Below are 19278 nucleotides of genomic sequence, written 5' to 3'. Positions count from 1 at the left end.
AACACGCGAAAGAACGACCCTACTCGTCACCAGTTGTGTAGTAACACGATTCACGTTTCCGTTGCACTTCACCTAGTGTAGACTGGGACTGTCTGCTAGGCATGCCTGATGTGAACTGGCTGGGCATGGCCCGTGCTGCCCGAGTTGTTGTTGTTGTTGTTGTTGTTGTTGTTGTTGTTGTTGTTGTTGTTGTTGTTGTTGTTCCGCCGGCGGAGGGTGTGGTCGAATTCTCGCGTGCCCTCTTGTGGGCAGGACTTTACTTGCGGCAACTACTGTCCGTGACGCGCCGTGCCGATGTGCGTTTCGCGCGATCTTTCTGGTGGCTACTGCGAAGTCTTAAAGACACTTAATATGTTCATTCTTAATATAATCCATTTTGTATTTTTTCATTAAATCATATGTGCATTTATTAGAATTATGTCCATGTGCTTAAACATGGACTACTGTTCAAAATTAAAAATTTACTTTGTATTGATAATTAACAGAACTGAATTTTTTTCTTGCAGACCATATTCAAAATGCACGATAAAGAAAACTCCGGTGTATTCAGTGCTTTTGAGCTGAGACAGGCACTAAATGCTGCAGGTTACAGGTTAAACAACCACATACTGAACATACTGATGCATAGGTATGGAACTGTAGATGGGAAAATAACATTTGATGATTTTATGATGTGTGCTGTCAAGCTAAAAGCGATGATAGGTGAGTATTCAGATAATTTGATCTTGTAATTGTTAGTACCTTTCACAAGGTTTTGAATAAGTATTATTACTGAATACATAGAATTTTTCATTATTTAAAATTGCTTTCGAGTGAGTAGAAGCTTGCTAAACTGAATTGAATTTTTACTATGTTAGACACCTTCAGAGGTCATGCAATGCATTAAGTGTCTTTACAGCTACTGTACATACATATACAATAACTTATTAATTGTTGTGGCATTAAATATGTCGGTATATTACTGATACCAATATTAAAACATTAAAATAAGTATGCACTATGTTTCTGTTCATTGATGTATCATATCCTAATACTAAAAGTGTAATAAGAAATATAGTATTATCATACCATTTTCTTATTCTCAACTGTAAATTCATCAGTTTTGTAAGTACCTTGTTGTAGTAGGTAATGTTGAATTTCTCTTTTGAATTGATCTGGCAGCTCTCTGATACACTGAGGTATGACTTTGAAGTGTGTAGTTGATTTGTTTACAGAATTCTTCTGTTGTTTTTTATAGTCGTAGTGGAATGGTACCTGATCTTCTTTGTGCCTGGTATTATAATTATAGCACATGTCTTACTGTTGGCTTCTGCATTAGTTCTCATTAATGTGCCTTGCATACTGCAAATTCTATAAGGGTGACAGATGTGTAATCTTCAGTTTACTGAAGCTGTGTGTACAATGAGCTTTGGGTATCATGCTACATATTATCACCACTGCCCTCTTTTCAAGTGGTACCACACACTCTATGAATATATATTGGGGCATAATAGACAACTTTCAGCATTGGAATACCAACACAAAGACATACTTTCCTAAGGGGAAATACATTGAGGTGACAAGTCATGAGATACCTTCTAATATGTTGGACCTCCTTTTGCCCAGTGCAATGCAGCAGCTTATGTGGCATCGATTCAGTGAGTAGTTGGAAGTCCCTTGCAAAAATATTGAGCCACTCTGCCTGTATAATACTGTCCATAATTGTGAAAGTATTTCCAGGCCAGGATTTAGTGCACCAAACTGACCTTTCGATTATGTCCCATAAATTTTCAATGGGATTCATGCTGGGCAATCTGGATGACTAAATCATTCACTCTAATTGTCCAAAATGTTCTTCAAACCAATTGTGAACAGTTGTGACCTGGTGACATAGTGCATTGTCACCCATAAAAATTCCATCATTGTTTGGTGGCAGATAGACTCCAAGTAGCTGAACATAACCATTCCCAGTTGATGATCAGTTCAGCTGGACCAGAGCACCCAGTCCATTCCATGGAAACACAGACCACACCATTATGGAGCCACCACCAATGTGCACAGTGCCTTATTGACCATCTGGGTCCATGGATTCATGGGAGCTGTGCCACACTCAAACCCTACCATCAGCTCTTACCAACTGAACTCAGGACTCATATGACCAGGCCACAGATTTCCAGTCATCTGTGGTCCAATCGATATGGCTACAAGCCCAGGACCTTTTGCATACTTAAGTGTTCTTTTGAACCAGGCTTGCAGGATGCATATATTCATTACATGTCATCAATTTTGCTAGATGATCTGGTCCACATTTTGACATTGTCACATTCAATCCATAAATTTCCCTACTGAAGCTACTCATTTTTTTTAAACACATCAAGCACATTTTGCACCTCAGTCAGTCCAAACTTTCTGGTTGTGTAGTGTTTTCCAAAAAATACTTAAGGCCAGTGACTACATTGTGGGTGTTGATCATTGTGGATGTTGATCTTTATTTTTTCCTATGCCTTATCAGTAAAGAAAATCCTCTCTCTCCATATACTCCTTTTGCAGTTACATTCACTGCTGTCTGTCTTCCAGATGGTTTGCACCTTATTGTCAAATATGGATGTTATTGCATAAGTCTTTTTACTTTTGTTTTGTTTTAAGGCATGGCTGAATCTTTTCTGCTCACTTACATATATTCCTTTTATTACGTAAGAGCTGGTAAAGCTATACAAATCATAATACTATTCAGACTCTCCTTAACATGTCTTCAACGTGAACCTTATTAAATCTATTTGTCTTCCTCTCACTTGATATCTTATGAGGCAAGGATATGTTAATAATTTTGAAGACGATGACTAGTAGATTATAGAAATTCTTATCAGCTGAAAGTTCTTGTTATACACCGCCTAACACGAAAAGTGAAGCAACCAGGAGGAGAGGGGAAATGAACTGAAACTTCTTGGGCTGAGGGAGTACTGACCCCGAAATTGTTCAATATTATAAAAACTATTGTGCGGTACTAAGAAAAGTTATTAAAAAGTCCAGAAGTATGTGTATCATGTCTGAGATCAGTAACTGATAATAAAATTAAAGCAATTTGGAATATTATTGAAAGGGAAACAGGGCAACCAAGAGCACAGGAAGACTTAAGTGCCATAAAACTGACTGACAAGTGTACTAACAAACAATCAGAAATTGAAAATATTTTCAATAATCATTTTGTAAATGTTGTGGAGAAAATAGGATCTAGATCTTCACTAGAAGAGGCAAGGCTTCTAATAGAAGAGGCCACACCTGTGCAGTTTGAATCAACTGTATTTCCACCAACCTCTCCCTCTGAAATCAGTAAAATAATAAACTCACTGAAAAGTAAAAGCTCTTACAGAATTGATGGCTTTTCCAGCAAGATACTTAAAGCTTGTTCCCCACAGATAAGTAGGATTCTCAGCCACGTGTGTAATAGCTCTTTGGAGCAGGGTGTTTTCCCTGATAGTCTGAAATATGCCATTATAAAACCATTGCATAAAAAGGGGGATACGTCGGATGTCAACAACTATCGCCCAATCTCTCTTCTGACAGCTCTATCAAAAATTTTTGAGAAAGTAATGTATTCAAGAGTAGCCTCCCATATTTGTAAAAATAAAGTACTAACAAAATGTCAGTTTGGTTTTCAGAAAGACTTTTCAACAGAAAATGCTATATATGCTTTCACTGATCAAATATTAAATGCTCTGAATAACCGGACATCACCCATTGGTATTTTTTGTGATCTCTCAAAGGCCTTTGATTGTGTAAACCATGGAATTCTTTTAGATAAGCTAAATCATTATGGTTTGAGGGGGGCAGTGCACAAATGGTTTAATTCATACTTAACTGGAAGACAGAAGAAAGTTGAAATAAGTGGTTCATGTAATGTTAAAACAACAGCTGATTCCTCAAACTGAGGGGCTATCAAGTATGGGGTCCCACAGGGTTTGGTCTTAGGTCCTTTACTGTTCTTGATATACATTAATGACTTACCATTCCATATTGATGAAGATGCAAAGTTAGTTCGTTTTGCTGATGATACAAGTATAGTAATAACATCCAAAAACCAAGAACTAAGTGATGTAATTGTAAACGATGTTTTTCACAAAATTATTAAGTGGTTCTCAGCAAACGGACTCTCTTTAAATTTTGATAAAACACAGTATATACAGTTCTATACATTAAATGACACAACTCCAGTAATAAATATAGACTTTGAACAGAAGTCTGTAGCTAAGGTAGAATTTTCAAAATTTTTAGGTGTGTTCACTGATGAGAGGTTAAACTGGAAGCAACACATTGATGGTCTGCTGAAACGTCTGAGTTCAGCAACATATGCTATTAGGGTTATTGCAAATTTTGGTGATAAGAATCTCAGTAAATTAGCTTACTATGCCTACTTTCATTCACTGCTTTCGTATGGCATCATATTCTGGGGTAATTCATCGTTGAGTAGAAAAGTATTCATCCCTCAAAAACATGTAATCAGAATAATTGCTGGAGCCTGCAGACATCTATTTAAGGATCTAGGGATCCTCACAGTATATATATTCACTTATGAAATTTGTTGTTAATAATCCAACCCAGTTCAAAAGTAATAGCAGTGTCCATAGCTATAACACCAGGAGAAAGGATGATCTTCACTATGCAGGGTTAAATCTGACTTTGGCACAGAAAGGGGTAAATTATGCTGCCACAAAAGTCTTTGGTCACCCACCAAACAGCATCAAAAGCCTGACAGATAGTCAATAAACATTTAAAAATTAGGGGGGGGGGGTAAAAAAAAGAAAAGAAAAAACCAACTTAAACATTAGTGTTGTGCAATATTTTGTGTAATGTAATATCTTGTACAGACATCTTTTATTAACCTGACACGTTCCACATCATTACGAAGTGTTGTATTCATGATCTATGGAAGAAATATTAATCTAATCTAATCTGAGGGGCATTCAATGTTGTTTCAGTGATAACGTCATAAAGTCAGAACTTGGCATTATGATCCTGCTTAACAGTATCCCATTGCGCTGCCTCGGTCCTTGATGTATGTACTGATTCAAGGGTTGGGAAGGGTGTTATAAAGCTTTTGCATCCTTTCCTGAGGCAAGCTATCCCACAACTGTTGTAACTGGCCCAAAATATTCTGGATACTGGCCACTGGGAAGTAGTTGACATGTAAGCTGGTTGTCCCGTTATATTGAGACAGATCTGGGTGATCTTGCTTGCCATGGGGGTATCTCACTATCATACAGAAAGTTAATAGTCATGTACCACGTATGAATGAGCACTGTACTATTGAAAAAAAAAAAAAGGCCCAACAATAGTGTCGCATAAGAGGAAACACACAAGAACACGATGTATGTGATATACCACTGTGCTGTCAGAGTTCCCTCGATCACCACCAGTTGTGACCTGAAGTCATACCCAATGGCTCCCTACTATCATGCCAGGAATAACACTGTCTCTCTCCAGAACACTGGGAGAATGGGACATCTCCTCATGTCACTGCCATATTTCCCGATGGGGTGGTCATCTGGGATAGTGCAGAACTGCGATTAATTGCTGAACACAATGAAACCATTCATCAGCAGCCCATGCTTCCCCGTCACAGCACAACCCCAAATCCAACCATCTGTGCTGTGGTGTTACTGACAAACTACGTATGAGACCTTAATCCCCTAGTCCAGCAACTACTAGTCTTCAGCAACTGGTACTGGATGAGATGGAATGGTGTAGAGTCCCTCACTTTTTCTCAGATAAAGACACAGACATTTAGGGGTTATGATGTGTTTGGTACACAATACAGTGACCCTCCCCTGTGGTGGTCATACTTGGTTGACCAGAACCTTGATGTGAATATACCTACCACTATGCTCCTATGCAGTCAAACATAAAGTCACTGTTACATCCAAAGTGTCTCATAAATCTCAATGTTGCAGGGCTTGAAAGCTGGCCAAATAGGATTCAACCAGATGGCCAAATGGAGCTAGACAGTGAAGCACCTTTCAAATTCCTTCAGGTGCTGATAATGCTGTCTTATACAATTATGTGGTATCTCCATGCTCTTCACAGTGATCACTGAACATGTTATGCTGTCTATGCCCCTTTTGCAGTGTATGATACCAAGCCTGGTAGCAACACAGAACATGGACAACAGTAATTCACTCTGGTGGCTGTTCTACCTGTCATAGAGAATTGCAACTCTATTCATTTATATATGTTACATTCACATTCAGCTGGGTTTTCTGGATGCTTCACTTTTTTTTGTCAGGTATTGCATTTGTAGTCACATACTATCATCTAAATGGAACAATTGTATTTAGGGTGTGCTCATTTCCCACATCTACCTTGACTTCTAGTTACTGTTTTGTATTTGTAATGCGTGGCTTTTTCCGGGTAGTAGGAGTCTGTCTTACCTAATTTCAAAGGATTCTGACATATTCTACAACAGCCAGTTTATTGGATAATGATTCCACTTTCATATGAGTAATATTAAAACTTTGATTTATGTGAAACAGATGCACCTGGTAAATAAATGTTCGTCGACTTCATATCATGAGACATATTCTGCAAAAATAAGGAAACTTATCTCAGGAATCTCATACCATACTATGAACTATTGTTTCAAAGTCACTCCCTTTTAGGTTATAGGATGGTGTATATACTATCCTGTAACCTATATGGAGCTTATTGGAGAGCAAATTAAGTTTCTTTGTTTCGTTCATGAGCTGGTCCTTCACTGTTGCAGCAGGTGGAGGTTCTACCCACGATGATACAATAACAATTTGTAAATATAAAAACTGTTTAATTTTCTTTAAGTAAGTCTGTATTATGCATCAAAGATTGTGGCAATACCAAATTCGCCATTTCTAGCTAATTGTAAGCCATTGTGGCACATATTAACTTCACAGCATATGGTGTAATATTTAATAATCATTTTCTATACTTCTTATCTTGGCACTGCTACTACTCATTTTTAATATTTGTTGAGACTAAAATTATCTCATTTGATTTTCAAATAGTTCTGATTAACATTTATCTTTCTCAATTAAGTAAGTGTTACGAATAAACCCATCGTTCAAATCACTGCCACTCTCTTGTAGTCCACCATGTTATCTGACAGCATCAAACACAAACATACTGTTTGTTGAGAAAATGAATTATCTACCCTAAGAAGAACTTCACATTGTTAAGTATTTCATAAATTTTGTTACATAATGAGGGTAACAATGTTCTGTGTGGTTTGAGATACCATACAATTTGTATACTATTTTTTAGTGTTTCCTATCCAAAAATTTTTATGTGGCTGTATATTATTCCAGATGACATAGCACTTTAGAGGATGTAGTCAGCAGTCACATATTAACACTTCTTGAAAGTAGAGCTAATGCCTTTCTTGAATATATATTTTATGGTCTACTTCTCTTGTTTTAGTATAGGAATCCAACCCCAAAGTTCAGAAGTAGTGAGACAACAAACAAAAATGTACCCATGACACTACAGGTTGGTTTTAAATCTCGGAAGGTCATACTGTTAAAGTCAGTTTCTGAGTAAAAACTGAAATAAAAGCTCACTATAGTGAAAGGTCTCATGCTGGTTTTGAAAAACCAACTTTTACAAATTTTAGAGCAGGCATTAATTACTGAGATTTTCAAAACTAAACTATACAATTCAAATGTAATTGGATAGATAAAAAATCCACTCACCAAGCAGTGGAAGGAGAAAACATGTATAAAAATATTGAAATTAGCAAGCTTTCAGAGCTACTGGATCCTCTTCCTGGCAGAAGGGTTGAAAGGAAAGGAAAGGAAAGGAAGAGGGTGAACAAATAGGATTGATGAGGTTTAGGGGATTGGGAGAATTCGGGGAAGTCAGCCAGAGCCGCAGATGGGAAGAGATTTGTGGGGTGGGATAAGAAGGCAAGATTGATTGATTTGGGAACTGCACTGGATGAGACTTGAAAACCTGAGAACTTAAAGGTGGAAGAAAGAGTAATACACTGGACAGAGATTACTCACAAAATGATGTGCACGAGTTAATAAGAGCAAAAAGCTAAGTGCATTGTGTGTGGTAGAGGTGGGAAGAATAGAAAGCTAAAAAGGAGTGAAGAAATTACTGCTGTCACTGAAGAAGTTAACACAGATTAAGGCGAGGTGGGTAGCGAGAACCAAATACGTGTTGCAACACTAGCTCCCATTTACAGAGTTCTGAGAAGTTGGTGTCTGGGGGAGAAATCCACATGGCATGTTGGTGAAATGAACACCAAGGCCACAATTGTCACATTGTAGATCATGCTCTGCAACAGGATCTTGTGTGTTGCCAACACACACCCTCTGCCTATAATCTTTCATGCTAACTGATAACTTGATGGTAGTCATGCCAATGTAAAAGGCCCAATAGTTCCTAGATGACAGCTGGTACAAGAAGTGTTGTTTCACAGTTACCTCTCCCTTTAATGGTATATACTTGGCTAGTTACGGTGCTGGTATATATGAGGTGATAGGAGGGTGCATAGAAGCAGTCTTACAGCAGGGAGCTATAGGGTAGGGAAATAGATGTAGAAGCAACGATTCTGACTAGAACATTGCGGAGATTGAGAGGGTGATGAAAAGCTATTCTAGGTCTAGTGAGAAAATGTTGGACAGAATGGACCTCATTTTAGGATATGATCTTAGCCTTTTCAAAGTAACCGATCAGTGTATTAATCTACGAGTTTGCCTGAGTGTATTAATCAGCTACTTCAGCAAGGCTATGTTTTCCTGAAATCTTGGCCTGAAATAAGATCCACTGTGTTGGACATTTTGCTCACCACACCTAGAATAGCTTCTCATCACTATCGCAATATCCTTGTCGGACCCTACGCTCATTCTACACCCATATCCTTACCCTGTGGCTCCTAACCCTGTGACTGTCCCTGCTGCAAGACTTGATCTGTGCACCTTTCTACCAGCCCTGTAACTGGCGAACATTCGCTTTCAAAGGGAGAGCCACCTGTGAAAAAACACAGGTCTTGTACCAGCTGTTACGTAAACACCATTGGCCTTTTACATTGGCATGACTACTGCCTGGTTACCAATTACGAAGAATAGGAATAGGGAGACATTGTACATTGGCAACAAATAGTATCATGTCGCAGAGCATCCTGTACAACATCGTAGTTGTGACCTCGGTGCCTGTTTCACCACATATGCTATTTGGAGTGTTCCCCCAGACACCAGTTCCTCAGAACTCAACAGGTGGAAACTGGTGTTACATGTCCTTAGTTCTCGCCATCCAGTTGACCTTAATTTACATTAATTTCTTTGGCCTCATTATTCCTTTCCACACTAGGTTTTTCATGATTTTGAAAATGAAACATAATAGTAGCAGTGGGGAAGAATCTCAGGAAACATAACGATTGTTGTGACCTTTCTTGGTACTAGTATTGTTTACTAGGCTCCAGAAATTTGTTAAACCATCATTTTTCATTATAGAGTATAAATATGAATGTTAAAAATAATACCTAATTAAATTTAGTTGTGTGTAACTTGTAGAATTTTAAGAGCACAGAGATCATCTTGAGGTTGCTGCACTCATATATTGATATGGTGAAATTGGTGTGCTTGTTTTATTTGTGTACCAAGTTTCATATTTTTGCCACATGGAAGTAGTTTTGTATTTTTTGTCCACTATTGTTTGCTGCAATAGTGGGCCACATTAGTGTCCATATCTGGACCTTCCCAGTCTCTTAATGTCATTCTCTGGTTGCTTCAAACTCTGTTACTGCATCACAGAAGACTTCATGAATAGTAGAACAGAGACAAGAGAAATAATGTACTAAGCTGTATTCTATATCAATTCCATTCTTCTCCTGTCCCATACATTACATTGCAATCTTTGTTTCCGTTCTCTCTCCCTGTTGCCACCCCCCCCCCCCCCCCCACCCACCCCTCAAAAAGGTTCACAACCCTTGTAGGATTTTGTGTGGTGAGCAACCCTGCGCTCCCCTCCCCACCCCCTCCTTTTTGCGGTACTTCTTCCTTTCCTGTGTTGTGATTTTATTCTCTGGGTATGTCTTTTCTCAGACTTATTCTCCAAGACAGATTATCTGCTGATGACCTAGCTTGCTTGTAGGATGTAGATTCTGGCTTATCTCATTGTTAGTGTTTTGTACACGACATCATGTTATGATAACTTCTGTTTGGTCCCCGTACTTGGGTTTCACCTCAACTTCTTCAAAGTCTGTAAAAAATATAGGTGAACCATGTGGGGAAGGTGATCCAATACCAAGCAAGGTATTCAGTTCATGTGGGAGGTCATCAGGTACCCATATGTTAGTAGCCTGCTGACCATGGAGGGATTGTACTATTGATGCCCAAGCTGCCACATCCCTGTCCATGCTGAGGAGTAAGTGCCTGTCTGTCTAGGGAGATAGGGGCTCCAGGGAGTATTGCTCTGGCAGGATGGTACCCTTGGCCATGGGAAGAGGTCCTATTTTAAGTATGCAGTTCCACGGCAGACATTTGGTATAATGAAGTGTTCAGTTATGTGCCGGTGGCTGTGAGGCTCCAGTAGTCTCTTCAGATAGATAGCAATTCAATGCAGATCATTATAACCTTCAGAACTTTCCCTCCTTGGCCACGCCATGGGAAGATAATAAAACAAGGACACTTACTCCCCTCAGTTCCTTGTTTGTACTGAACAGATGGAGGGTCTTTTCTTCTGCTAAGCCAGTGTTCTGTGTGAAAAAAATTGAAAATGTTTTTAAAATAATTGAAAAGCCACGATCACTTCAGTATCGTTTACTAGATGACTGGTTTCAGCACTCTGAAGGTGCCATCATCGGATCTGAAATGTGGATTAACATTTATAAAACCATGTGGACATCATGGCACATGAGGCAGACCATCTGTTTTTATAAATGTTAATCCACGTTTCAGATCCGATGATGGCACCTTCAGAGTGCTGAAACCGGTCATCTTGTAAACGATACTGAAGTGATCGTGGCTTTTCAATTATTTTAAAAACAGTGATCGCCCCACAACACACCATCTGTTCACTGGAAAATGTTTTTGGTGAACTGTCTCCCTACAGTAAGTTAAAAAGTGGTTCCAATTAAGACAGCAAATTCTACCCAGTCCTGGTCATTAATGTCTCATATACAACCTGGATATGTACATGTTACCATAAGGTGCCATAAGAACCTAAACATGGTGCTGGATTTTATTTTTCACCAGGGTGTAATGCTGCACACAGATGCACTTGGTTTACCACTGCAATGTGAAACTTTATTTCTGACCTCCAATACTGTGTTTTAAATGCCAGCACTTCAGGCATGTGTCTTCCCGGGGTATACACAACCTTATTTATGGAGACTATGGCCAGTCACTTTAAGAAAATTCGTTCATGAGGTGTGTGGTACCATCTGTCTGTGTCTGTTGTGGAAATGACCGTCATCCCCAGTGTGTGCTACCCTAATTAATAAATGCAAAATACAAGACTGTCTCCAATCACCTCTCCTTTTGAAGCTCAGAAAAAATACAGCTGTTTATGTCCTGTCTCCATAATATCAACTTTTGCCACTACTGTGGCCAGGTTGTTGGCAGTACCTGACATGTTACACCATCAATGTCACCCTACAGTAATTGGGGGTTAAGTAGACTAATTAGTTTGAATTCAGCTGTGTACATGCTAAGGTCATGTAACGTGTGGTTGTAAGCCTTTAGAGTCTACATGACTCACTTCATACACATTGATGATAGCTATTCTGTAGCTGAAATGTAGATCTGCAATAAGGTACAGATGGAGCTGCAACTGACATTTTGGATTACATCACAGTTCTGGAGTGGAATAGTTGTAATGGAATTTAACCTAAAGACTTTTAAGGGGCACCATGCTAAGAATTAGTGTCTAATTAAATGCAGTAAGAAGGAATGCTGGGAGCGCTGCATCTCCTCCTTGGGAACATATACCTCTTCATTCCAGTTGTGTGCGAAGTTCTGCAGTCCTGTGCTGCCAAAGATCATCTTTTCCAGGTTCTCTCCTTTATGGAGGTGTATCTACTGATACGTTAGTTCTTGCTGAACACCTTGCAACCCTCTTTGTGCCAGTGCCAGTATCAGTATCCTCTTCTTACCTGGGTATTTTGGGATATGTAAAAATCAAATTGAAGATGTCGCCCTACTCTTTATCCCCCATCATGCTAAATTGTATAGTGAAACTTTCACTGACTGGGAACTCAATCAGGCTATTCACTTGTCACACAATATGGCCCGAGGCCCTCATTAGATTCATAATCAGATGATCCAACATCTGAATGTTACTGCAGGACTCCTATCTACTCAGGGTCTTTAACTGTATTTGGCTAGAGGGTGTATCTCCTTTGTAATCATGAAATAGTATCATCCTTCCAATCCTTAAATCAGGCGAAAACCCAATCTAAATCCATGAGCTGCTGACTGATCAGTCTCTCGAAAGTGCTCTGCAGACCACTTGAAAGGATGGTAGCCCAATGATTACGCCAGGTTGTTGAGTCACAGGGCTTACTGTCTCCCCATCAGTGGTGTTTCTGGGAGGAACAATCAACAACTGACCATCTGCTTAGGTTGGAAAGAGCAATTCAACAGATGTTTTGTAAATACCAACTTTAGACTTTCATAAGGCACATGACACTGCTTTGCACCATCATGTTTTACTTACCATCTATAACTGTGGGCTTATAAGACACCCTGCCAATTGTCAGTTTTTATCTCTCCAGTTGTTTCGGGTTGTAGTTAGTACGTCACTCACCCTCCCCATGGGTCCAAGAGAGCAGCATTTCACAGGGATCTGTGCTGAATATTACACTCTCCCTCATTATTATCAATGAGCTAGTTACCTCTGCAGAACAGCGGTAATTGCTGTGCTGTATGTTGACATCTTTTGCATTTGGTATAGGTCTCAGTATGTAGTATGTAACCAGCTCCAAGATGTCATTCAAAGGGCCTCCACTTAGACCTTCTCTATGGCTTCCAATTATCTCCCATGGAACCATGTGTTTCTGTTGTCATACCACAGGACACCATAACCCATAACCCTGCTTTGGTTCCCCAGCACCTGGACGTGGTGCACAGTCCTGATTTTTGTGACTTCCTTTGATAAAAAGTTGACATGGCTGCCCCTTATTCACCAACTATATGCGTGGAAAAGCTAACTGCTCTTTGCTGCCTTGTCATCTCACCGCCACCACCACCACCACCACCACCACCACCACCACCACCCTGTTTCATATGAACTGGTCTCATCCCAACTGAGGTTTATGGGTCAGCAGCAGCTTTGGTCTTGAAATTATTGGACTTGGTCAGTTGTGAAGTATGAGGCTTCTGAACTAGTCCCACATATAGTCTCCTTGCTGAAGCAGGGATCTTACCTCTTCAGTTCAGATTCACCAACTCGTGCTCACTTAACACAACCACCATTTAACAATTTCCTAATCATTGAACTTACAACTTCTTCTTCTTCTTTCTTTCTTTCTTTTTTTTTAATACAATGGGCATCGACCATCTGACACCCACCTTCAGACGCGATTGCCTGTTGGAATGTGCCTCGAAGCCCTCTGACAGGAAATCTACCTAACCTCCTTAGTATTTGCTTCCTGTGTCCATCCATTCCCCCCATCAACACTCCCCGCCCCCTGTCAACACTCCCCCCCCCCCCCCCCCCCCCCCCCCCCCGTTGACACTCGCCGCCCCCCCCCCCCCCAGTCAACACTCGCCGCGCTCTCCTCCCCCCCCCACCCCCCCCCACCCCCACCCCACCCGTCAACACTCCGCCCACAATCCCCTTGGTCAGCACCCAGACCTCGAACTAAGACTGATCTATTTCAAGGAACTGAAGTTTGTTGCCCCCATGACCTTACGTCATTCAGAAGTATCAAGGTGTTGACAGCTCTAAAACCATGGATATTACAGAATTTAATTTTACATCTCCAACCGGTCAGGAACATCAAATATGTATAGTGTTTTTATAGTGGAGTTGATGATCACTAACAGAGCTCTACTTTTATTAAACATGCATTCCTTGACTGTGTTTTCGATTGGATAACTGTCATGAGCTGTTGATAGATGTTATTCTTGTCTCACTGTGGTACAAGCTATTCTTGACTGATCTGCCCTTAATTATTGTATGCCCAGTTGTCTTTTTGTGGGTCCAAAGCCATGAGTATCCCTGGGAATGAACAGTTGGTTAGAGAATTGCTTACTCGCCCAACTTTCATTTCAAAGATCCCAGCTGCTGATTCAGAGATGCAAATAAGACATGTTCTCAGTCAGAAATAGGACAATATCTGGTAGGCTATTGTCTTTGTTAATGAACTCCACACTGTTGAGCAGACTATTGCTGTATGGCACTACAATGAAACCACTATTTTATGTTTCCATGCGGTCCAGACTATTTTCTGACATGCTACAACCACAAATTACATGCTAAAAACACACATTTTTGAGAGATCATCCTTTGTGCTCACCCAGAGAAAAGTAAAAATTGGTGAACATATTGAATTAAACCAAAAACATCACTGCAGCTGAGAGGTTAAACCATAAGCATAATGCAGACATCTTCTTAATGACAAATTTTTCACCATTGCAGTTACTGTTTATTGCTTTTTTTACAAGCTGCAATTCATATGCTCACCACCATTAACTTATTATTTTAGGCTCGATGAGAGAAACATAGAAGAGAAAAAATGAGTTTATTTCCCCAACTGTTATTACAAGCCTATTAGAAATCAGCTTAGTGGATTTATGTATACTGTTTAAAATGTAAATTTGAAAGGAAGCTGAAGTACTACAGTTTCACTTCATGCCCCCTATTACTGTTCCAGTCTTTACAATCTACAGTGTGTAGTGTTCGTGGAACAAAGTATATACATGATTGGTGTATGTAGTTGTTGTGATTACATTGTATCAGATTTGAACAGGAAACACTTTAAAATGTGCTATTCGCAAAACCCTTTTTCTTTTTCTGTGTGACATCTGTCATAGCACATCAGCTGCACTGAAAGTATATTTTCAGCACTTCACAGAATGCTTTCACTCCTACCTCCATTCATGTCCCACTCCAAACATCCAGTAGGCGAGCTCATTTTACAGTGTTATTGTGGTGTGATGGCTGTGCTGGCTGCTGGGTAACTTAACAAGTCACCAGCCAATAAGAGCTCACTTGCTGGAAATGGATGACATTTCCTCAGTTATGGCCAAGCATATTCTTAAAGGCTAAATGTTTGAATTTAAAAGGTTGATAATTGACATGGTTGCTGGATACAGTATATTGGAAATATACGCGAAAAGATGATAGTTATAAGTGGCACAAAAAAAGGTGGTGGCTGTGCCCCTTCATTATGTATTGGCTTGGTCTGAAACACTTCATGTCAAACGCCTTGTTTTTCCATCACCACTGCAACCAAGCAGTAGGTGTATCATAATTGTGTGGTGAAGCAAAATGTTGCAAATTGTGTTGGCAACACCAGTCATGGATTATGCCAACATTTCCTCTCGCACATCTCCCCTCTCCATTCTCCTCAATTGCCTAAAATATTCCCTTAACTCCGCAACCACCTGTGCTATGAACCTTCTGGCCTTTGTGTCACTTGAACTCATTCAGTCACGTCGAATGTCAATAGGGAGAAAACAGGACGAAGTCAAGCGAGGCATCGAGTAAGAACTTAGAATAGAGGTAAACCTTACCATGAAGAAATGTAAAATCTGGGAGTTTTTACCATTGATCTTCAGGGTATTTTTACTAGTGCTGTGAGCTTATGGTGGAGAAATGTGAAAAATGTAAAATCAGAGCACGTATAATCAAAGTTCCACTGTATTCCATCCATTTCCCCTGGAATGTATCCATCATTGTGTGTTCCCTGCATATTGGTCATACCAAATTAATCAATAGTTCTGTTATGTAACGAGTTACTGCCCCCCCCTCCCCCCCCCCCCCCCGCCCCCCCTCCCCCTGCCCCCCCTCTCCCTCCTCCTGGCTCTCTATGCTAAGCATGATCTTCCAGATTAATTGTCTCCAGTTTTGGTGTATGACATATGGATGGTTGAACTGATTCTTAGCTTTCTCTGAGTGGTTTTTACTCTTGGATGTAAAGTTTTGAGCTACTTTTGGGGCGGGGCAGGGTGGTTGGAATTGGAGCATCTCCTGCCACATGCAGCATATGGATGGACCCTCAATGTTGGGTATGGGGCCCCCTGGCCTCTACCTCCTCTGCCAGTTGCTTTGAACTCTCTTTTAATTGCTTTTGGATGTGGTTTGCAATTTTTTTCTGCCCTACTGTATTTTACATTACACGACCTTGAGAATTCCTTATTCTTGATACTAGCTGCTGATGAAAGAACAGCTGAACAGGTTTTTATGCTTCCTCTGAGATAGTGAGTGCTGTTCCTATCTTCAACAATTAACTATGACAGATTGCGGTTGAGACAGCTGTGGAAAGGATGGCCCTTATCTCTTGCAGAGGAGCCTGGGGGCACTCACTTGGTCCCATATACTTGCTGATATTACTGTTTCTCTCACCTTATTGTATTATTGTCAGTCCAACTGATATACATAGCATTTTCAGTCTCTTCAAATGTATTATCACAAATCTCCCAGTTAGAAGGCATTTTTGATTCTGTAACTGTCTTTGCACTTAATCATGCTGGCAGGAGTCAGATGTGGTGAGGTTTCTCTTGCCACATGAGTGTTCTGGGAGACCTCTTGTCTGCTCTGACCTGCATATCAGCCCAATGTATATACTTTTACTTTTCTTTGAATTATTTTCCACTTTGGCCTCAACATTACTATCAATGCCACAATTTTACCACTCCTACATACCTTAATAATTCAATCAAATTCTCGCTATCATCATTTTCATGGGCCTTTGTCCCACTTCAGCATGGGGTGAGCCTTGTTACTACGGATTTGGTGATGTCAGTGTCAAAGGGTGGCCTGATGCCCTTCCTGTCGCCACACAGTACCCCCCTCCCGGGACAGAAATAGTGCACCCCAGCTGTCTGCACTTAGTATAAGCCATGAAATAGTACGAATGTTTTAAAATGTCTGCCAGCCATGTAACTGAGGCAGGACAGAGGGACCAGCCCAGTATTCACCTAGAGGCCCGCTGGCACACCGGCCCTTGTCATTAATCTGCCGGGCGGATTTGATCTGGGGCCGGTGTGTGTACCCAAGTCCAGGAAGCAGCACATTAGCACCCTTGGCTAACCTGGTGGGTTACTAATTGTGGCATATCCCATATAGAAATGGTTGTGGCACCTCTGATGCCCCTCTCAGCTTGGTGTCCCAAGCAGCAGCTTGTGCCACTTGTGCCTTAAACTGGCCCTGCTCCCATCAATGATTTACAGATGAGTAGCTGCCTTTGCTCATTTTTATTTTTCATCCAAAAATTTCTGTTATTTAATGTTCTTTATGCGTTGGTATTCCTAAGAGAATTATCTTCTTTTGGCATTAGTAATTATTGACAATTTCCGTGAGGTGTGAGAAATCCAGTATTCACCAAAACAGAATCTTGTGTTACGACAGTACTCTTTCACTTTGTTTCCTGTTTGAATACTCCTGATTCTATTTCACTAATTCATTGTTTGTGCACTAATTGCTGATTAAGGTTTACTTTGAAATATTCAAATATGTAGGTAAAATGATTTCATATTTCTTTTGTTTTACAGATATGTTCCGAGAAAGAGACCCCAAAGGAACAAACAGTGCAACTTTCTCACTGGAAGAATGGGTTGAGAAGACTATTTATTCCTAAAATGTACTCACTTGAATTTTCTTCTGCTTCTCTAAGAGAACTGTGGAAAAAGTGCAAATGTTTTGTGCTTTGCCACTAAATATTTGCTTTCATTTCATGTGTCCCACAGGAATGGAGAGAAACAGCCATGTGGGCATGGAATGATGCACTCAGTATTTTTTGTGCAGTTGGCTCACAGACTTGTATATTGCCCATTGAAACACATGTTTATTCCTGCTGCTACAGAAAAATATTTTGTACAGTTTTTTATTTTATTAAAATATTTTAAATATTACTTTGTCTTTGTATGTGCTATCATTCAGCAATAGCTGTGTGAAAAGAGCAAATTACTATTATTTTATATACAAAACATGCTGTGGCAATGAGCATGCAGTAGCACAGCGGAACATCCCTCCACACAGTGTTCCATAAATCCCATTATGAAGGAGAGCAGACTACTTCTGTAATGTATATTAACAAATGACTTGTCCTGAACTACTCACAACAATAATTACGTTAAATAAAAATGGGAATCTTGCACCTGTCTGAGCACCACATAACTGCAAGGTGTTAGACAAGTTACATACAAAATGTTACACCCCCGGCATTTTACTGATATAGAAGTAATACGGGGAAAGGAGTTTTCATATGTATTATGACAGAACAAAAATTAAAAAATGTTGATGTAGATTTTGTAGTGATCAGCACATGATAGTGTGTGCTCATGAATCACTAATTAAAAAATAGTGCACTTTTAATTGCTACTGTTTATAGCTCCCAATGGAAAATTTTGAACTGTAATGAGGAATTTGGGTTCCTTATTATCCTATGCCAGACAGCAACAAGCTGTTAGTAGTCTGTAGTCATTTCAGTGTAGATTTTCTAAAGGGTTGTGATAGGGAAAAATGATTTGGAAACCCTATTTGGGTCCTAAAATTTGATCTCAGTAATTAACTTTCTCCAAAATGGATGAATAAATGTCTTCTTTGGTGAAATTCGAAGCAAATTCTCTCTCTGATCATGATGCACTGTTAGGAAAATAACATAATGCTTTGCTGTATGGAAATCAGTTTGATTAAACAATGATTATAGGACAAACATTTTTAAGAATAGTTTACAAGAGATGGATTATAATGAAATTTATAGTGAACCAAAAGCTAATATAAAATTTAATCCGTTCCATGACAAATTCATATCATTCTTTGATAAATTCATATCATTCTTTGAAAATATCTTTACATATAAGCTAATCAGAAAGGACATTTAACAGCCATATAAAAAAACCTTGGGAGATTAAAGTATCTTTTTGGCAAGAACAAATATAGGTCCATCAGTAGTTGGGCACTGCAAAAACTATTCAAAATTACTAAGAACAGTTATTTAAAAAAATCAAGGAGCGTGCATATGATGTCAGAAATCAGTAACTCCAACAACACACTTAAGGCTGTAATGTATGTTGTGAAATGAGGGGCAGGACAGCTGGCCACAAAACAGAATCACATCACTATTTAAATGAAGGAAAAGGCTGTAAATGATTCCTTAAA

General features: G+C 39.6%; 1 protein-coding gene across 4 annotated transcripts in view; it reads left to right on the top strand.

The window, feature by feature from the left end:
- LOC124804677 (calpain-A) overlaps window positions 1–18029 on the top strand; it is a 620886-nt gene extending 602857 nt beyond the window's left edge. For all 4 annotated transcript variants that reach the window (XM_047264942.1, XM_047264926.1, XM_047264946.1 and 1 more), the window contains 2 exons: window positions 507–702; window positions 17670–18029. In XM_047264942.1, coding sequence (XP_047120898.1) covers window positions 507–702; window positions 17670–17755 — 282 coding nt within the window. In that variant the 3' untranslated portion in view covers window positions 17756–18029. The remainder of the gene's footprint in view (window positions 1–506; window positions 703–17669) is intronic.
- The last annotated feature ends 1249 nt before the right edge of the window (window positions 18030–19278 follow it).

Source organism: Schistocerca piceifrons, chromosome 1 (assembly GCF_021461385.2).
Source record: "Schistocerca piceifrons isolate TAMUIC-IGC-003096 chromosome 1, iqSchPice1.1, whole genome shotgun sequence".
Lineage (NCBI taxonomy): Eukaryota > Metazoa > Arthropoda > Insecta > Orthoptera > Acrididae > Schistocerca > Schistocerca piceifrons.
This window is presented reverse-complemented; position numbering and strand designations above follow the sequence as displayed.